The sequence below is a fragment of the Strigops habroptila genome, chromosome 11, assembly GCF_004027225.2.
Source record: "Strigops habroptila isolate Jane chromosome 11, bStrHab1.2.pri, whole genome shotgun sequence".
In the NCBI taxonomy this organism is placed as follows: Eukaryota; Metazoa; Chordata; class Aves; order Psittaciformes; family Psittacidae; genus Strigops; species Strigops habroptila.
The window spans coordinates 3,180,448-3,199,567 of NC_046360.1; the positions used below are offsets into that span (position 1 = coordinate 3,180,448).

The 19,120-nt window shown below is 55.6% G+C and overlaps 1 protein-coding gene across 2 annotated transcripts; it reads left to right on the top strand.

Annotated features, from left to right (window-relative positions):
* Positions 1–436: 436 nt before the first annotated feature.
* HIP1R (huntingtin interacting protein 1 related) lies at positions 437–18,839 on the top strand. Of its 2 annotated transcripts, XM_030501828.1 has the most exons (32): positions 437–641; positions 5,399–5,462; positions 5,881–6,023; positions 6,575–6,631; positions 6,882–6,962; positions 7,082–7,158; positions 7,551–7,612; positions 8,684–8,824; positions 9,299–9,356; positions 9,455–9,530; positions 9,727–9,864; positions 9,952–10,010; positions 10,084–10,156; positions 10,513–10,696; positions 10,771–10,859; positions 11,147–11,263; positions 11,707–11,808; positions 12,008–12,202; positions 12,440–12,587; positions 12,866–12,952; positions 13,254–13,361; positions 13,712–13,848; positions 14,586–14,696; positions 14,850–14,908; positions 15,213–15,243; positions 15,373–15,435; positions 15,788–15,888; positions 16,444–16,549; positions 17,257–17,380; positions 17,523–17,584; positions 17,753–17,941; positions 18,033–18,839. In XM_030501828.1, the coding sequence occupies exons 1-32, from the start codon at positions 549–551 to the stop codon at positions 18,069–18,071; spliced, it is 3,174 nt and encodes a 1,057-aa protein (XP_030357688.1). In that variant the 5' UTR covers positions 437–548; the 3' UTR covers positions 18,072–18,839. The 2 variants fall into 2 exon arrangements, with proteins under 2 accessions (XP_030357688.1, XP_030357689.1); XM_030501829.1 differs by lacking the exons at positions 14,586–14,696; positions 14,850–14,908; positions 15,213–15,243; ... (5 more) ...; positions 17,753–17,941; positions 18,033–18,839 and having other exon boundaries at positions 12,866–12,932; positions 13,712–13,804.
* Positions 18,840–19,120: the final 281 nt, after the last annotated feature.

Sequence of the window (19,120 nt, forward strand, 5' to 3'; positions counted from 1 at the left end):
AAGCATTGCGGATACTCCCGGCAGTGCCTTTGCTATTGTGTTTTCGTTCTGAATTATTAAAGAAAGCAAAGCTGCTGTTGGGTTCCAGCCCTGCCGCAGGGTGGGTGTCCTCGATGCTGCGTGGCTTTTCCAACGGGGAAGCACTGACAGGCGGGCAGTGGCGGGGCTCCGACCCTCCTGGACGTGTCTGGAGCGGGATGAGGAAGGGGGCTGGCGCGCTGCGAGGAGCGGGACGCGGTGCAGAGCGGCAGAGCGGGGGCAACCAGCGCCCTATGGCCCCTTACCCGCCCCATCGGCTGCTTCGCGGGGCGGGAGGACCCCGGCGGGCTCCGGCCTCCCGCTGCCGGCTAAGGGGGTGCGGGCCGGGCTCCACCTGCCGCGGATGGGCGCGGGGTGGGCGGGGCGTGGCGCGGCCGCTGGGGGCGCCCTTGTGCGCGGGCGCGGCGCGGCGCAGTGCGCGGCCGGGCGCTGCCTGCCCGGAGCAGGGTTCCCGGGTCCCGGAGCGCTGCGCCCGGAGCGGGGTTCCCGGTTCCCAGAGCGCAGCCGCCATGAACAGCATCAAGAGCGTGCCGGCGCGGGTGCTGAGCCGCCGCGGCGGGCACAGCCTGGAAGCGGAGCGGGAGCAGTTCGACAAGAACCAGGCAAGGGCGGCGGAAGGGGGTGGTGGTGGTACCCCGGTACCGGCTCCGGTACCGGTCCTGGCCTGGGGTGGGAGTGCTGGGGACCGGCCCCTTCGCGGGGCATCCCCTCGGGGCGCGCTGAACACAGGGGTTGGGCGGAGGCTGGGTCCAGGGACCCCCCGGTGGGGCGGCGCGGCCGCTGTCTGTTCGTCCGTCCCTCCGTCCGTTCCCGCTACCGGTGCGGCGCACGCTCCCCCGCCCCCACCTGCCCCATCGCTTCCTCCCGCCGCGGCCCCGGCCCGGTCCCGCGTGGGTACCGGCCCGTCCCGCCGCTCCGGGGCCGGGTCCCGTCACCCCGACGGGCAGCAGAGCCCCGGGCAGGCGGTATGTGTGTATGTGCCCGCCCCCCCCACACCCCTCCGGGGCCTTATCGGCAGGTAAACACGGCCCTGCGCAAACACGGAAAGTTTTATGGCTCCGGCGAGAGCGCGGCCGAGCCCCGTGCCAACCGCACCGGTAACGTGCATCTCTGCATCTCACTGATACCCCTCGCTCCCGGTCCGGGGCTGCCCCAGCGGCACCGGAGGCTGTTTTGTACCGGATCTGGGCCACACGTGGAGTGGCCCTCGGGGACCGGGATGTCCGGTCCCAGGGAGGGTGGCAGAGTCAAAACAAGGCCTGAAGTTTGTGTCCCGCGGTGTCTGGCTTGGAAGGGGATATCCATAGCCCTTCCCACAGCCCCCACGGGGTGGGTGATGCTCGGGGTACCGATGGGGCTGACATCTGGCATGTGGGGTGTTAATTACCCCAACGGCATGGGCAGGGATGGGCAGAGGGACAGGCTTACCAGCTGCCCCAGCAGAAACCATAGTGCCCTCCCCGAACACATCCTCGGGCCCCTCTCATTTTGCAGGCTGCGAATGCATGGCAGATATCTTTCCCCTTTGCTTTCCTCGCCCTTCCCTGGGCTGGTTTGTCCCTGCCAAGCACCAGCAAAGGCAGGCGGCAGTTTTGTTCCCCCCCGGGGTCACGGTGCTGCTCAGCCATGCTGGGTAGGAAACGGATCCTGTTGGGTTTGGGGAGCAACACGAGAAAACCGGCAATTCCGGTTCCTTCTGGACACGTCTCCTTCAATTGTCCCACTGGGCACCACTGATAAAGAACCGCGGCAGCAGCGCTGCCTTGTGCGCCGAAGGGCAGCCTGTGCCAGCCGGCCGGGAGCGTGTCCCTCCTCCCTCTGCCCTTCCATGGCACTTTAGGCTTGTTGGTGGGATTTGTGTCCTGTGCGGGTGCTCACAGTCACGGGGATACCATGGGCAGAGCTGCGTACAGGGCGAGCGGGTGGTCGCTCTCCATTGGATCTAAACCCTGAGCTCACTGGTTGATGGTCACATTCACCACCCAAAACTGATCCATTGGATCTAAACCCCGGGCTCGCTGGCTGATGGTCACATTCACCACCCAAAACTGCTGAAAACCTGTCCTAAAGGAGCGTTATCCTAATGTGGTTTCCCATAGCAGTGCTTCGGGTGAGAGCAAAACTCTTCCAATGTCAGCATGTGGGTATTGATTTGCCTTTTACATCTAATTATAGCAGCTGTGGAGATGGCCGCTGGTTACCTTTGTATCATGGGGACACCAGAGGCATGTCCCCTCCATGTGCCTTTACTTGCCGAGGGTTCACACCATCCTGGAGCATGATGCTGCTGAAGCCAGGAGCCCCATCTCCTTTCCCCAGCAAAGGCCAAGGTGATGCCCGTGGGTGCAGACAGGGGTTGCTGGCCCTGGTTGTGTGATCCCGGGTGATGTGAAGGTCACTTGCTTCCCTTAAAATGTTTTTTGAGGTGTTGTGTTGTGATGCTGACATCCCCCTTGGAGTGTGGGAGGTGGGAAGCTGCTGACCTGCAGCAGGAAGCAAAACTTGCCCTTTTCTGCAGCCAATTCTTGCTTTTCTTAAGTGAAAAGGTTAAAAACCCAAAGAGCTCCAGATCCACCAGGAATACCGTGTGTGTGACTGCTGAGTGGTGCTTTCTGGTGTAATTTGGGAAGGAGAAGAATTAGGAAGGGAACTCCGGAGCTGCCGTTCACAGTTCAGCTGATCCAGCAGCCCTCGCACCGCCTCGCTGGGGAGGTTTCCAGCTCCATGTCCTGCTGCCACGGTGCCGTGCCGGGACCCAGCATCCACCTCCTGGGATTGTGCTCCTGCGGGATGCCAGGGCCCTGGGGAGCCGTGGGTGGGGAGGATCACGCCGTAATTAAAAGCAGCCTGGAAAGAAAGGGTGGATGTAAACTTGTGCTCCTTCATTTGGGCGCTTTGATCCTGGCTTTAGTCACCAGCTTGGTACGTGAGGGCTGTGAGTAAGGCGTTGGGGCTGCACCCGTCTGCACCACGGCCCGTGGATGGGCAGGTTTTGGGGTTGGACCCCCGCCACCGGTGGGGCTGGGGCTGTGCTGCTCCCCAGAGGTGATGGGGAACTGGTTGCACATGGCATGAAGGTTTTGGTTGGGCTTGGTTGTGTGTCTGCAGTGACAGCCGGGACCTGCCTGTCTCCAGATGTGCTGCTGATGTCTGGTCCAGGGTGGATGTCCCTGTTTCAGAGCCATCCACAGCTCAGCTTCACCAGGCAGCCAGCAGGGACATGTATGTCCCAGGCTGCAGCATCACCCTGTGCCCATCCCTGGTCCCACCATTGCCCTTCCATGGACCGTCTGGTTTGGGGCCAGCAGCCCCAAGGGATTGGCGTTGGTTTGGTATCACCATGGTTTATTTGGGACCATGCTAGATGTGGTGTCTCTGTCATGGCAGTGCTGTGGGTGGGCTCGGGGCTGCCCCTGCCCTGTGCTGGATGTAAAATGGCCCAGTTGAAACCTCTGTGCTGAATCACCAAGGGTGAAACCAGCCTCTCCAGCAGCTCCCGGGCTGGGGATTTTGGCTGGTAATGAGATTATGGGCAATAAATGCCATAAAACCACCAGCACCAATGGGAATTACAGCCTGGTTTTGGGACAGGCCAGCTGGGTCCCAGCCCTAGTCCCATCGTACCAGGCAGCACAGGGCAGCCGAGCTCTTGTCCCAGGGATGTGGGACAGCATTCCCTTTCCTGGGAGTCTGCCCTCTGGCTGCGCCTCCTCAGAGCTCCGTGGGGCTCAGGGGTGAGCCTGGATCCCACTGATGGGTTGCTGTGAGTGTGATGGGTTGGGATGAGCACATCGTGCTGCTCCCACACAAGGCAGGCAGTGCAAATCCAGGTTTGGGATCTCGACAAGATGCAACAACCCCTTTAAGCAGCTCTTTGCCTCAAGGTGCGTCTCCAAGCCCTGTCTTGCAAAACCATCAGCTTGTCGCTGTCTGGTGTGTGATGAACTTTTCTTTCAGTCAATAAACCATGACTTTGGTTGTACTGGGAGGTGCTGGCAGCCCTGAGGACCCCCGGCGCATCTCTCTGTCCAAGCCATGGTCAAGGATGCAGCCTCTCATCAGCTCCAGGCTTTCGGGTGGCTGCTGGGTGCTTTGGAGAGGCGGCTGCACTGCAAGTGCCTGTTCCTGGGCACTCCAGGCTCATTAACCTTTGGGGATAAGAGGATTACAGCAAGTCACCGGCTTAACTCCACTGCTGCTGTACAGCCCCACATGGCAGGGTGACACCGGGGCTTCCCTCATGCAGGAAAGGCAAATCCAGCCTCTTTTCCCAATGGCTGGGCTCAGTGCTTTGGGACAGGCTCGCTTTTTGGGATCCATTCACTGTGGTTTTGTTGCTGTCATGCTTGGCTTGTGGGTGCAGCTATTTTGGGCTCTTTTGGGGCTGATTTGGTGCATGGACACCTTCGACATTGCCCCTTCAGCGCAGCATCGGGTTCCTCCTGCATAAGTCAGGAGCACTCGATAGCTCCGCATCAGGTTCCTGTTCCTGCAGGAAAGTTCCTCAATTCGGAGGCATCCCGGGACAAGCAGCTGTGTCAAAGCAGGTGCTTTCCCTGTTTCTATAAGGTTTTGTGGCTTGTGGGGCTGCAGGGAGGGACCAGGTTTCTCTTCCGGCACGAGCGCCGGCGGCGGAGCCGCTTCCTGCCTTTCCAGCAGGGACCTTTTCCCTCTGCCGGTGACCAAGGGCTTGTAGGCTCAGACACAGCCCCAGCACTTGAGCAAGGGTAAAGTAGCTCAGCTGAGTCTGCAGGGACCCGGTGAGGAGGAGGAAGATCCTCATCAATCACAGCAACTCAGTTTTGCAGCCTGTTATTACACAGGAGACAGAACCGACCCCTGTCTGGGGTCATCCTTTGGAACAAACTCGTACCTTAAAGTGTGCTGTGATCAAACACATTAAAATATAGATAATCCTACTCCGATACTCGCATTACTCTGCATTTTTGCTCCGTCGAAACGGGCATTGTGGCTGCCAGTCCCTCTTTGCCTGGGGACTGCGTTTGGATGAAGCAAGGTCCTCAAAAACCTTCCCTCCTCCCCAGTTCAAAGGCTTCTTGTGATTAGACAAACGACCCTGGAATTTGGCATCTCGCTGCTGTGCTTTAATGCTGCCGCGCACAGAGTTGAGTTCAGGCTGCAAAAATGCAGCAGTTTGTTTCCTGGGACAGGGTCAATGGGGAGCATCAGTGGTGTGGTCGGCAGTGACCTGGCTCTGGCTTATAACAGGCTGTTTTGTGGATAAAAAGCCTATTTTGGTGTGTCACAAACAGCTTTGAGGTGAGAAATGTGTTATAAAATGCAGGGTATTCCCTGAAAGCACCAGCTGCAGGGGTCACACCAGTCTCTCCTCTTGCAGGCCATCAGCATCAGCAAAGCCATAAATACACAAGAAGCACCGGTGAAGGAGAAACATGCCCGACGTATCCTTTCCCTTGGCTCACCTGGATGGTGCAGAGGAGATGCAGTGTGAGGTTTCACCCCATGGGGCTGGAGCTATGGGAGGTTTTGGAGACAGGGGACCCACGCAGAGTCTTGGTTGGGAGGTGGCATCATGTAGGTTTGTCCATCAGTGAAAATGCAGACAAGAGCAGTGCAATAACATTGCATTTCTCGGGCAGTAAAATGCAGAGGGCTCTGGTGTGCCCTGCAGCAGGGGAAGGGGCGCCAGAAGAAAAGAAATGGGGCTTTATCTGTGAGTGCAGCATCATGCTGGTGATCCCTGTGCCTGCAGTACACTCGCTGTGTGTCCCCTTTGTAATGAGTGTGAACAGGAATAGTCCCCAGCCCAGCCTGTTCCCTGCTCCTGTGTGTGTCCGGTTGGCCTTGACCATAGGGAAGGGATCATCCTGGGGACACACCATGAGAAGGGAGCGTTCACCTTTTGGTCCTACGCCATCGGGCTGCCCCTGCCCAGCAGCGCCATCCTCAGCTGGAAGTTCTGCCACGTCCTACACAAGGTGCTGCGCGACGGCCACCCCAACGTGAGTGTTCCCTCGGAACATCCCTCCTGCTTTGCTGATGAGGTCCCTCTGCACAAAGGGTGGGTTTCCTTCCCTGTCACCTTTTCCAGGCCGTGGGGCTGTGAAGCACTCTGTTACCTCCCATCTTTGAAACCAACCCATCAAAGCCCCAACCTCTGTTTGCCACTGAAAGGCTTGAACTTCTTCCAAAGCTGGAGCAGCAAAAGGGGCCGGATCCATCCTCCTCCCCAGCTTCAGGGCAGGCAGGAGGGCACTTGCCCAGCTCCATGCCAGCCCCACCATGCCACATGCCTCCTGTTATTCATAGTCATAGCATCCTAGAATGGTTTGTGTTGGAAGGAACCTTAGAGCTCATCCAGTTCCAACCCCCTGCCACAGGCAGGGACACCTTCCACTAGAGCAGGTTGCTCCAAGCCCCTGTGTCCAACCTGGCCTTGAACACTGCCAGGGATGGGGCAGCCACAGCTTCTCTGGGCACCCTGTGCCAGTGCCTCAGCACCCTCACAGGGAAGAGCTTCTTCCTAACGTCTTCCTGATGTCTTTGCCCCCAGGTCCTCCAGGATTGCCAGAGGTACCGCAGCAACATCCGAGAGACAGGGGACCTGTGGGTGAGTGGGGTGAAATGAGGTTTGTGCCTTCTGGGGAGTTTGGAGGTGGGTGCTGAAAACCGTTTTGAACACAGGGAGGGCAAAGCACCACCTGAAATAACCCATCATCTGTGACCCTGCTGGGTGATGGCTGTGTGCATGGTGAAGGGCAAGAGGGTGAGAGCCATAGGGCCACCAGTGCATGTGGGAATCTGCTGGATCTGGTTGTATCACTTCAGATTTGCCTCATTTCTCCTTGTGTCTCTGGCAGGGCCATTTACATGACAGGTACGGGCAGCTGGTGAGCATCTATACACGGCTCCTCCTTGTCAAGATCTCCTTCCATATCAAGGTGAGACCCTCTGCTGCCTCCATGCCCTGCCCTGCTGGGGGACGGGGCTTCACTGGGGGATGTTTCACCCCAGCAAAAACATTATCAACAACTGCTGCTTTTGTTCTCCTTTTACAAAGCATCCCGAGTTCCCCCCGGGCCTTGAAGTGCCAGATGAGGTGCTGGAAAAGACGGCAGGGACAGATGTGAACAACATGTGAGTGTCCTGGCAGGAGCACAGCACCCGGTGCATGGCCACCAGCTCCGTGCTGTCAGCATCCTGCAACAAAACAGCTCCTGATCAGGGCAGCCATCGGTGGTTTAAAGATTGGTTGGATGGTGCCTGATTCCTCCTGCACCTCTTGTGGCTGCCCCATCCCTGGCAATGTTCAAGGCCAGGTTGGACACAGGGGCTTGGAGCAACCTGCTCTAGTGGAAGGTGTCCCTGCCTGTGGCAGGGGGTTGGAACTGGATGAGCTTTAAGGTCACTTCAACCCAAATCCTTGTCACTCTGAGCCCTCAGCATCATGAGGACCTGCAGTGACCATGAGCACCTGGAGCAGGGATGTCTCTGCTGATGGGTGATGGGGTTTTGGGTTTCTTTGGCAGCTTCCAGCTGACGGTGGAGCTGTTTGACTACCTGGATTGGGAGCTGAAGCTGTCGGAGTCAGGTGAGGAGGCGGCAGGTCCCTCCCTGGGGCTCTTGAGCAATAGTTTCGCTCTGTGGTTGGGAATGGAGTTCTGGAGCCTGAGGTCAGAGGCTCAGATCCTTCCTCCGCCTGCAAGGAGGTTTCTGAGCTCATTTCTCAGCTGGATTCCCCTGTTGATGCTCTGTAGAGGTGCTTGTAGGAAAACATTTAAGGAACGTGGTGATTTTAGCCCACCTGAGCAGTGCAGAGCGTTGTTTTCAGAGCAGTGCTGCTCTGAAATAGGTTCTTACTTGCTTTTGGTACAACTGTGTTAATCATAAGCATTACCCAAATCCTTTCTATTGCCCTGAAGCAGAGGATGGGGCTGTACCTCTTTCTAAATACTCATTTTCCCTTGCTGAAATTCCTCTGGGGATGTCTGCTTCTCTTGGCTGCTTCTCCAGGAATTTTTAGATGGCTTAAAAATGGGGCAGTTTCTTCCTTTGTTGTGAGTCAGGAGCACGGAGCTGCCCTGGAAAACAGGGCACAGCAGGAGACACCGTGCTCCCAGCTCCCACCAGCCTCATGCTTCTCCTCCTGACCCAGTTATACAGAGAATTTATATTCATAAATACTTTAAAGCTGAGCAGGGAAGAAGCCAGAGTGGATATGCTGGCTGGATTCCTGCCAAGGGAAGGGATCTGTTTCCAAGCCGGGGCATATGAGGCTGCAGTGTCGGCAGGTCCATCCCCTGCCCTGGGATGCTCTCCCAGCTCCTTGCATGGTTAAATAGAGGAGAGCAAAACCCCTTGCCTTCCTAGCTGTGTCGTGCAGCAGCAGCTCCTGAGGTCAGACTACCTGCCTTTACATCATTTTGGGCTTAAATCCCTCCTTTTTGGGGTTGGGGTATCCAGGGCAGAGCTGAGCACCCCTTCCCTCTGCCATCACTGTCCCTTTGGGTGTTCTTGGTTGGAAGGGGGTTATTCCCAGCTCAGCGGGACAGGGCAGGCAGCAGCCCCAGTGTTTATCCCTTGTCCTGGCAAAGCCACATCCATTGTGGTTAATGATCAAGCAGAGATGTGGTGCCAGCACCTCACTGCGCTCACCCTCCAGTTTTCAGGCAGCTCAACACCTCGATGGCGGTGTCGCAGATGTCGGCGGTGCAGTGCCGCCTGGCCCCCCTCATCCAGGTCATCCAGGACTGCAGCCACCTTTACCACTACGCTGTCAAGCTGATGTTCAAGCTGCACTCCTGTGAGTCCCTGGGGATGTGCCCCATGCTGGTCTTTTCCTGGGTTGGGCTTCTGGATAGATTTGGGGATCAGGCTTGTGTGGATGGAGGCATCCATCACCATGTCCACATTACCCCAGCCAGACTGTGAGGACCTGCTCCATCCCATGTAGACATCCCAAATGAAGGAATTAGAACGACTCATTCTTGATTAATTCCAACTGATGTGCCTTGACCTGCCAGCCCCCGATGGGATTGGTGGGCAGCACGGTGCCAGGGGCCTCGTGGGGATTTTGGGGTTTCCACAACCATCTCTCCCTGTGCCATGTCCCTGGTCCCTATGCGAGGGATGGGGACACCTCCCTCCTGTCCTGACCCCTCACATCCCTCTCCCACCTGGCCTTTATCTGCTGGCTTTGGCAGCCAGAGGGGTCCTGCTGCGTGTGAATGAATTTGCAGCCCTGGATCAGTCATGTCTGTCCCCTCCATCACTGCAGGTCTGCCGGCAGACACGCTGCAAGGCCACCGAGACCGCTTCCACGAGCAGTTTCGCAGGTAACCAAGGGCTGAGGTGGGATGCTGGGGTCCCCTCCCTCCTGCCATCCCCCCTCCCCACCTCCCCTGCGAGCAGTTCTTCTTTACCCCCTCTCCAGCCTCAAAAACTTCTTTAAGAAAGCATCCGACATGCTGTATTTCAAGCGGCTCATCCAGATCCCTCGGCTGCCAGAGGTACGGCAGGATCTCGGTGTGGTGTCTGCGTGTGATGCTTTGGAAAGCTTGTGGGTTCAGGGTGTCCCCATGGATGGGTTCAGTGTCTGAGGACACAGCAGCACAGGGATGGCTGCCTCCCTCCCTTCTCTTGGTGTGCTGCTGCAGTGGTTCCCAAAACCCCAGGTGATGCCACCACAATGTCTTGTCCCCGCAGAGCCCCCCAAACTTCCTTCGGGCATCCGCACTGGCCGAGCACGTGAAGCCGGTGGTTGTCATCCCTGAGGAAGCCCCCGAGGATGAGGAGCCAGAGAACCTCATTGAGATAAGCACAGCTTCCACCGTGGAGCCACAGGTAGGTGGGGACACAGGGATGGGGACCCTGCAACGGGGGACACAGGTACCCACAGGTGCTCAGCTCAGCACCCTCTGTCTTCTCCAGGTCACCTCGGGTATATTTGACCAAACCTTTGGGCCTCCCAATGGCATTCGCGATGACAGGTATGGGGGGTCCAGTGGTGATGCCGATGGGGTGGCCACTGCCACATGAGACCAACCTGCCCTTTCCCTGCAGGGATGCACAGATCGAGAGCCTGAAGAAGGAGGTGGACATGCTCCGGGCAGAGATGGAGAAGATTAAACTGGAGGTAAAGGCCTGTTGGGAAGCAACCAGTGTGGGAGAGCGGGGTGCTTTTGACTGCTGTGGTGTTGAAACCCTAATGGGATGCAGCAGGAGCAGAGTCCTGGCACCCAGCACTGTGCTTTAGGACCAGTGCCAGGACCCGACTCCTGGTGGGATGGGATGGAGGTATGAGATGTGTCCCCTGCTGTCCTGTCTGTCTGTTAGCAGTGGGGACAGAGCTGCTGCAGGAGGGGAGAGCTTTCCAGTGCATCTCACAGCAGCTTTGCCCAAATCACAGCCAGGCACTGGGATGGGGATGTTGGGGAGGGCAGGTTGCTGTTGGCATCGCTGCAGTGCCCAAGTGCTGTTGGTGCCCCGCAGGCGCAGCGGTACGTCACGCAGCTCAAGGCGCAGGTGAACAGCCTGGAGGGAGAAGTGGAGGAGCAGCGCAAGCAGAAGCAGAAGGCGCTGGTGGACAACGAGCAGCTGCGGGATGAGCTGGAGAAGCTGCAGAGGGTGAAGCAGGACAGCGACAGGTCGCAGCGGCTCTGCGCTGAAGCAGAAAGTAGGTGCCCTACAACACCCATCGGCCACGGGGTGTCCTCAGCACCGGTGCTGATGCTTTCTCGCCCTGTTCAGAGAAAGCCACCGCCACCGAGATCCGCTACACAAAGCTGAAGGAGAAGCACAGTGAGCTCATCAACACGCACGCCGAGCTCCTGAGGAAGGTAACACTGCTGCTTGTGCCCGGCAGGGACTGACTGCTGCCTTCATCCCTCTGCCACCACCCATGTGCCCAGCCCCATCCCATATTGGTCCCATCATCCTGCATCCAGGGACCTCTGAGCCCTGGGTTTGGGGCACCCCTTGAATTAACGTTCACAAGCAGTCATCATTTTGGATGCCGTGAGAAAGGCATCTTGTAGGTGTTCTCTGAGCCATAACTTGATGGGAATGAGCATGGCTGTGGGGGGTCCCCCCTCTGATGCCCAATAAGCCCCATGTCCCCATGCAGAACGCTGACACCGCCAAGCAGCTGACGGTCACGCAGCAGAGCCAGGAGGAGGTGGCACGTGTCAAGGAGCAGCTGGCCTTTCAGGTGGAGCAGGTCAAGCGAGAGGCTGAGATGAAGGTGAGCCAGCACAGCCCTGCATCCTTCCCTGCCAGGGGGCTTCCCAACACCAGGCCCTTCCCAGCCTGGGAAACACAGTTTGGGTGCAAGGGATAGGGGTGGTGGTTGATGTTGCTCCCTTATCCTGGAATGAATTGCCCTCACTCCTCAGGAAGGTGTTATTTAATGCATGCTGCATTCCCTCTTGCCCAAATCTGCTTTTTCTTGCCCTAAGAAAATGCTACAATGCAAACTAATGGGTTTGGGTGCTCTCATTCGCTGGGGGCTGCTCCCAAGATTCCTGCCCTGGGGAAAGGAGCCCTTTCAGGAGAACCCCCCCCACCCCAATACCCTGAAAACCCCTCCTGCAAAACACATCTGGATTCATTCCCGCCGCTCTGGCTGCGTGCCGGTGCCAAGCGGGGCTGGAGCGTGTCTGCAGCTCCATGGCCATGCGGTTGCAGCTGGAGGACCAGAGCCTGCAGATGGAGCAGCTGCGGCAGGAGCTGGATGCCCGGCGGGAAGAGCTGGAGCAGGCGCAGCGCTCTCTCAGCCAAGCCAAGCAGGTACGAGGGTGGGGTGCAGGATGTGCCCAGATCCCATCACACAAGCAAACAGCAGCTCAAACAAATGTCATGGGGCTGAATGTGGGTCCACCCCATCGGTGTCATGAGCTGAGCATGTCCTCAGCTCCCCCCTGTGTAACTGTTGGGCTCATGATGTGGTGACAGGGGATTGAGAGGGGTCTCTTGCTCCCACTGGTAGGCAGGCACGGAGCTGAGTGCTCAGGTGGAGGCCCTGCACGCTGAGAAGGAGGTGCTGAGGCGGTCGGTGAGTGAGAAGGAGTGTGAGCTGCTCTCCACGCGTGGCCTCATCGAGGAGAAAGAGCTGCAGCTGAGCCAGGAGGCGGACAAGACCTCGAGGGAGATCCGAGAGCTGCAGGGCAGGCTCCTGGAGAAGGTATGGAGCCCACTGCCCCTCAACTTGGTGAGATGTATCTGGGGGGTGCTGAGCAGTCCAGGGGCTCAGCTGAGCCATCACTGGTGTAGCCAGTGGGATATGACTTGCAGCAGCAATAATGGGATGCTTGGGTCTAATCCTGCAGAGGTGCTCTCAAGGGATATGATGGTGATGGGCCATGGTGACAGGGGTCCTGTGTCCCAGTTGTGCCACTCGCTTGCTTCTGCTGCCCCACAGAGCAACCAGGAGCAGAGCCTGCAGCAGAAGCTGCTGGACGAGCAGTTCATCATCCTGCAGCAGACGGTGCGGGAGGCAGAGGACATCCTCCGAGACGCCGTGGCCAAGCTGGATGACCCACTGCACATCCGCTGCATCAGCTCCCCAGGTACTTGACCATGGGGCCTGCAACCCAGATAACATTGCATCTCAGCTTCCCCCAGGCCTTTTTTCCCTACCAAACGTCACAGCAAGGACATTGGGGTCCCAGGAGTGAATTTATAGCTCTTATGAAGAGCTATAAAGAGCACTGTTTTGCTCAGATTTTAGTGCTGTTCCCAGGCCAGGGCCACAAGGACCTGAGCTGTCTTGGCTTCCACTCAGTGGTGCCTCACGGAGTTAACACTCGTGCTCCTTCAGACACTAATGAAGCTAAACTCCTTGCAGATTACCTGCTCAGCCGGGCACAGGCAGCGCTGGAGTCCACGGATGCCCTGGAGAACGGGCACGCGCAGTACGTGGCCTCCATGGCAGGTACCTGGGACTGGGGACCGGTGGCATCGCTTGCACCTTGCTTTTACTTCTATACACCCAGCAGCTCGCAGCTGCTTCGGGGCTATAAGCAAGCGTGCAATGCCCTGGTGATGGAGGGATGGAGCGGGTGGGTTCCTATGTGCTCATTCAAGGAGCAACCTGCAAGCTGGAAGGGTCAATACCAACCTCTCCAAGCTCTTGTTTTGATCCTTGAGTGCATTCAGGGGCAGGTTGAAGCCCCCAGGACATGGCAAGCGGTGCCCTGGGCTGGCAGAACCTGACCACATCCTCTCGCCATCAGATGCTGCGGGGCTGGTGGGGGCTCTGGCCCTCTTTGCACACTTGATGGCCGACACCATTGTGAATGGCAGCGCCACGTCCCATCTGGCTCCCACTGACCATGCTGACCGTGAGTGCTGTGCATGGGCACTGCGTGGTGGGGGTTCTTTTTGCTTTTTGGGGGGGTTGGCCATGCCGAAGTATCCTCCATCAGGGGTTGGTTATGGGGCACATCTTCCCTGGGGGCAGCATTATCCCATCTTCCAACATTCCCTCCACTTTGGTGCCCCTTCCTGGGCCAGGGTTGTTGTTTCACTCCTGGAAACTGATTTATGCTCTTCTGCAATAAGCTTCTGGATGCCATCAATGTGTGGCATCATCTCCATAGCTGAGGGAAGGAGGAAGATGAGGGTGGTGGGGATGGGATAGAGAGATCCATTGTCCATTGGGGGACCTGTCACCAACCCATCCTCTCCCCAGGGCTGACGGAGACGTGCCGGGACTGTGGGCAGCAGAGCCTGGACTACCTGGGCAAGCTGAAGGACAAGCAGACACTGGGGCGTGCTGAGCTGGGGGACGTGCGGCGGGCGCTGCGGGGGGTCCTGCAGCTGGCCCAGGTAAGAGATGGAGCCCACTGCACCCACCTTACCATCGGGGCTGGCAGGGTGAGCTCCTTCTGGCATGGGTGTTTGTTCCCCTAAGGAAAATCAAAGCAGGCAGTTAATGCAGAAGGATGTTGCCTCCATTTGTCGAGGTGGGATGTGTGCTCAAAGCTGCACCTTGATGGGCAGCCTCTTTTTAAAGAACAGTACCCAAACCCATGGCTTTTATGGCATTTCCCATGGTCCAGAGCTGAAATCAGAGATACTGGGTTGGAGTGGGGTGGCTCTTTGGGGTGGCTTGTCCCCCATACGCACAGGTTCTGGTGCTTTCCTTGAGCCATCTCAGCTTCTGAGCACCAAGACTCAGATCAGCTGAAGTCTTTCAACCCCTATGGAATAAAACTTCTCAACTTTCAGATGTTTCTTCTTGTGAAGCCCCCATTAGTCTTTTCCATTAAGCAACAGTGAATTCAAAGGCTGTCAGCTCTCCAGAGCCCTCTAGAGTTCTGCCTGGCAAAACTGCTCCTGTGATTGAGTTTCGTCACTTTGATTTGGGGCATTTCTTACCCTGTGCCATGTTCCCTGCAAAGAAGTACATATACCTTCACCCTTGTGGCCTGCAGAATGCTGCTCCTGCAGCTTTATTTAGGGGAGGAAAACTGAGTCAGATACCTTGCTTTGGTGTTATTCCTTACGAATATTCCCTTCTCTCCCTCTGCCCACAACCTGGTGGCTGCTGCCTCCTCTGGCAGGAGCTGAGGCCCAAGAGCTTGGACATCAAGCAAGAAGAGCTGGGGGACATGGTTGAGAAGGAGATGGCTTCCACCTCAGAGGCAATTGAGGATGCTGTCAGGAGGATAGAGGTGAGATGAAGCTGCAGGATGGACCATTTTGGTCCCTTGGGGCAGCAAAGTGTCCAACTCTCCTCCACCCTGCTCGTCCTGCAGGGATGCCACATTGAAGAGATGCCTTGCAGCAACGTGGCATCCAACCCTTCCTCTTGTGTTTCCCAACAGGAGATGATGAGCCAGGCCAGAAATGAGAGCTCCGGTGTTAAGCTTGAAGTGAATGAGCGGTGAGTGTTGAGGGGTGGCATATGACAGCCACGGGCAGGTTTCTGTCCATGCCCATACCGTGCTGGGCTGTGCCCTGCTCCAGAGCCCCACATGCAACCCAATGCTCCATCATCCTTATGCTGAGCATGACATTCTCTTTAGAGGGGTGGACCTTGGTCTTGCACGTCTCAGCCCATTGTTTGCAGCTGCTTTGTGGCCTGCTTAGAAGTAACCTACAGGCTGGCTGGTCTCCAGAACAGACCCATTTTCTAACTGGGACACAGCATTGGAGGATGCTGAATGCTTTCTCTTGTTCCCCTACAGGATTCTGAACTCCTGCACGGACCTAATGAAGGTGAGTACTGCAGAAGCTGAGCTGGGGCATCAAAGACTGTGCAAAACCATAACTTCTCACCATTGGCAGCATCAGTCCTTCTCTATACAATCCTTATCAAACATCAAAACCTCTTTTTCTTCATTCCAGGCCATTAGACTTCTTGTAATGACATCTACAAACTTACAGAAGGAGATAGTAGAAAGTGGCCGGGTAAGTCTCTCTGGAGATGGGCTGCTCAGCCCCATGCTCTCTGCGCCCATCACTGTCACCTTTGCAAAGACGTGTTTGTCTAAAGACAACGACCTAAATTTGTGTGTTTTAAACCCAGTACAAATTTGCAGCTTGGAGCTCTAACGCTTGTTTTATTGATATATGTTTAAACAGGCTAGTAAGAATGGCCTGAAGGGCCCAGAAATGCTGCCAATCCTTTGATTTATGGCTTTATAGATTAATTTCTGTACTGTTATGTTTTATATGGATGTTTTATATGGATTTATGAATCTATATATTGTTGTATATTAGAACTAAGTTAATATAGGCCATAATGTTCTCTGAACAACAGGGGGCAGCAACAACTCAGGAGTTTTATGCCAAGAACTCGCGCTGGACCGAAGGGCTGATCTCTGCCTCCAAGGCTGTGGGCTGGGGAGCCACGCAGCTCGTGTAGGTACCCCGGGACCTCTCCTACGGCCTCTCCAGCTCCATGTGCTGTGCCTGGGGCTGGCCCATGCTTCTCCATCACCCAGTAACCCAAATTGTCCCATGCAGCTGAGTCTGCACAGAGCATTACTGATAATTCCTTACAGAGCATCCTGGGTCAGTGAAATAGGGGCTGCCAGTTCCTGCTTGCAAAGTTGCTTCAATCAAATACTCCGTGTCGTGGTTCCTGCTCAGATGGTTGTGGATGGGGTGGTTGGGGTTGGGGCAGGGTATGCCTGTGCTAGTGGGGGTGTTTTTGGACAAAGCTTTAAAAAGCTCACCCACTTTATTGTGGGCACACAGTCCTGCCTCTGCTGATATTTTATACCCATCTAAAACGTCTGCATTTGGGCTTCGAGTAATTGCTTTGTAAATGAGCTTTAAATAATTACAGGCAAAGCTGCTGGTTCAAGGTCTGATGCTGGTTTATAAGGATAGAGCAGGAGATAAATAATCTGCACTTGCTCTGTAGTGCATGGTCAGTATCTAACACAATCTCCCTTCTGACCTGTAACGCAGGGAGTCAGCAGACAGAGTTGTCCTGCATATGGGCAAATACGAAGAGCTGATCGTCTGCTCCCATGAAATCGCTGCCAGCACAGCCCAGCTCGTAGCTGCCTCCAAGGTAAGTATCCCAACAAGATTCCTGCATGCAGCTCCTCAAGCTTTAAGGCATTTTGTTCCCACAGTGCTGTCCCATGGATGCTTTCAGGCAGGGGTGTGTGGTTGTCTGCCAGTCCTGCAGCCTCCTCCCGGAGCAGGGAGGGAGGGAAGCTCTTGCTATTTTGAAGTCAGTCTGTGATTTTAATCCATCTGTCTTCACCTGCATTAATATTCCCACACCTTGCCTTGGAAATGAATATGTGTAAAACCTCCTGTCAAGCTGATTATGTAAAGAAAACGTTAATTATTAACGAGAAACCCCAAATAAGTGCCTGCAGGAGCCATCATTGAGAATGATGGAGTTTGGTCCTTGCCACCTTGCCTGTTGGTGTGGGTGAAAGCGATGGGTGGAGGTTTCCATAAGCAAAGGGGGAGGCAGGTTGGGGGAGGAGGACCCACACGGCTTTTTACAGCAGATGGCTTTAAAATTAAGAGCATGGTTAAAAAAGGAGTAGCTCTGTCTTCACTGATGCTGCTTATCCGTGTGTGCTCCGATGGGAGCAGAGCTGGTTTGGTGCCCTAGGGCTTGCACACGTCACGTTGCCTGGCTGTGATGGGATCATCAAGGATAAGTATGTGTCCATCTGTCTGTCCATCCTTTCCAGCCCCAGGTTTTCACATCTAAGGTCCATTCTGACATGGTGTGCTCAGTGTCTTTGCTCTTTGCAGGTGAAAGCTGAGAAGAGCAGCAGGAACCTGGGCAAGCTCCAGGAATGTTCACGCAATGTCAATGAGATGGCGGCCAATGTGGTGGCTTCCACCAAGTCAGGACAAGAGCAGATTGAGGAGAAAGGTGAGCTTTTTGCAAAGAAAGGGGGGAGAAAACCCAGCCCAAATCCCTTTCTGCCTTGGTGAACACCCTGAGATGTTCAGCCAACTGTGCTTTAGCATATGAGGAGGGTGCACTCAGTGATGACCCTTGCTTTTCTCCACAGACACCATGGACTTCTCAGGCATGTCTCTCATCAAGCTGAAGAAGGAAGAGATGGAAACACAGGTATGGACGTGAAGGTGGATTCGGTGCTGCCATTCTCGGGCCAGACTGAGGTCATGATCCAGACCTGCACAATGGGAGGGGGTCCCTTCTTTACCAACTTCAGTGTGGAGCTTCAATGGGGATCACACCCTGAGATGCACCGGACTCAGGATGGCTCTTTGGGTGCAGGTGAAGGTGCTGGAGCTGGAGAAGCGCCTGGAAGGCGAGCGGGTGCGCCTGGGCGAGCTGAGGAAGCAGCACTACGCCCTGGCCGGGACCTACGATGCAGCAGAGGATGGAGAGGCAAAGCCAGCACCAGCCCCCAGGAGGGGCATCCTCAAGAAGCCCCCGTTGGCTCAGAAACCTGGCCATGGGGAGGTAGGTCCCCAGGGGGGGTAAATACACATGGAGGGGGGTGTTCACAGCACCAGGGACTGGTATTTTGCTGTCTCCCTTCTTCTCGTTTCAGCCCGAGCAAGACGCCGGCCTGTACCCACCTCACATGTAGCAGGGGCTGGCTGGGTATCCACCAGCTCACGTTGCCTTCGCGCTCGTGTGCCTTCCTGCGCGGGGCCCTCCTCCCGCCCGGAAAACTGGAGTTTTCTAAGGAATCCTTTATTTTTATTTGTATTTTTCTTCACTTGATTTTTATCTATAGAGCAGGGCAGGGGCTCCCCTGGCCCCCCTCCTCCTCCTCCAGGTTAATTTAATTTGGGGTTCGTTTGGGTTATATTATTTTGTAAGGACTTTATCAGCACTAGAAGTAACTGTAGCTCTCTACTGTACTGCTCGGACCCTTTCCAAGAGCTGTTTTTAAAGTAGGAAACTGTTGGGCTTTTCTTGCAACCATTTTTTAATTCCCCTTTTCCAGCCTGAGGAATAATGGGACTTTATTTCGGCGTGGGATCAGCCCTCAATGGAGAGGGAGACGTTAGCCTTGAGTGGCACAAGGAGCAGGGCTTTTGTAAAGGGAAAAAGCAGTTACTGGCACACACTGGCAATAAGGATACAAACATTATTTTTTCCTTTTCTATTTTTTATTACTACAGCACTGTCAGGGGATCAGTTGCGTTATGTTTTATATTTAAGAGAATTAGCAGAATTAAATCTAACCGTGGCCGATGGGAGCCAGGGGAGGGAGAAGTCTGCAGCAATAAGGAATTATTCAAGTGGAGAGACATTGGTGGGGGACAGAAGAAAAAGTCCTGTCAGCTGTATCTTCCCTTGGAGCTACTACCACGATATAGATTATTAAAGAAGCAATATTTAAAGTAGATGTTGTGCCTGGTCAGCTTGTCGGTGGGGAAGGGACCGATGCCAGGGCCATAGCATGGGACTCTGCTGCTTGAAGCAAGCTGGCCCTGAATACTGGGGAGCAAAAGGCAATTAAGTGCCTTAAAGGAATTAGCTAAAGCACAGGGGCAGGTGCACCCGTCTATATATATATATATATATATATATATATATGTGCATAAATATATCTTTAAATATATAGAGTCATGTTCTGTATATGTGTGGCTTGTATGTATCTGTGTATGGCTCTGTGTGAGCCTATAT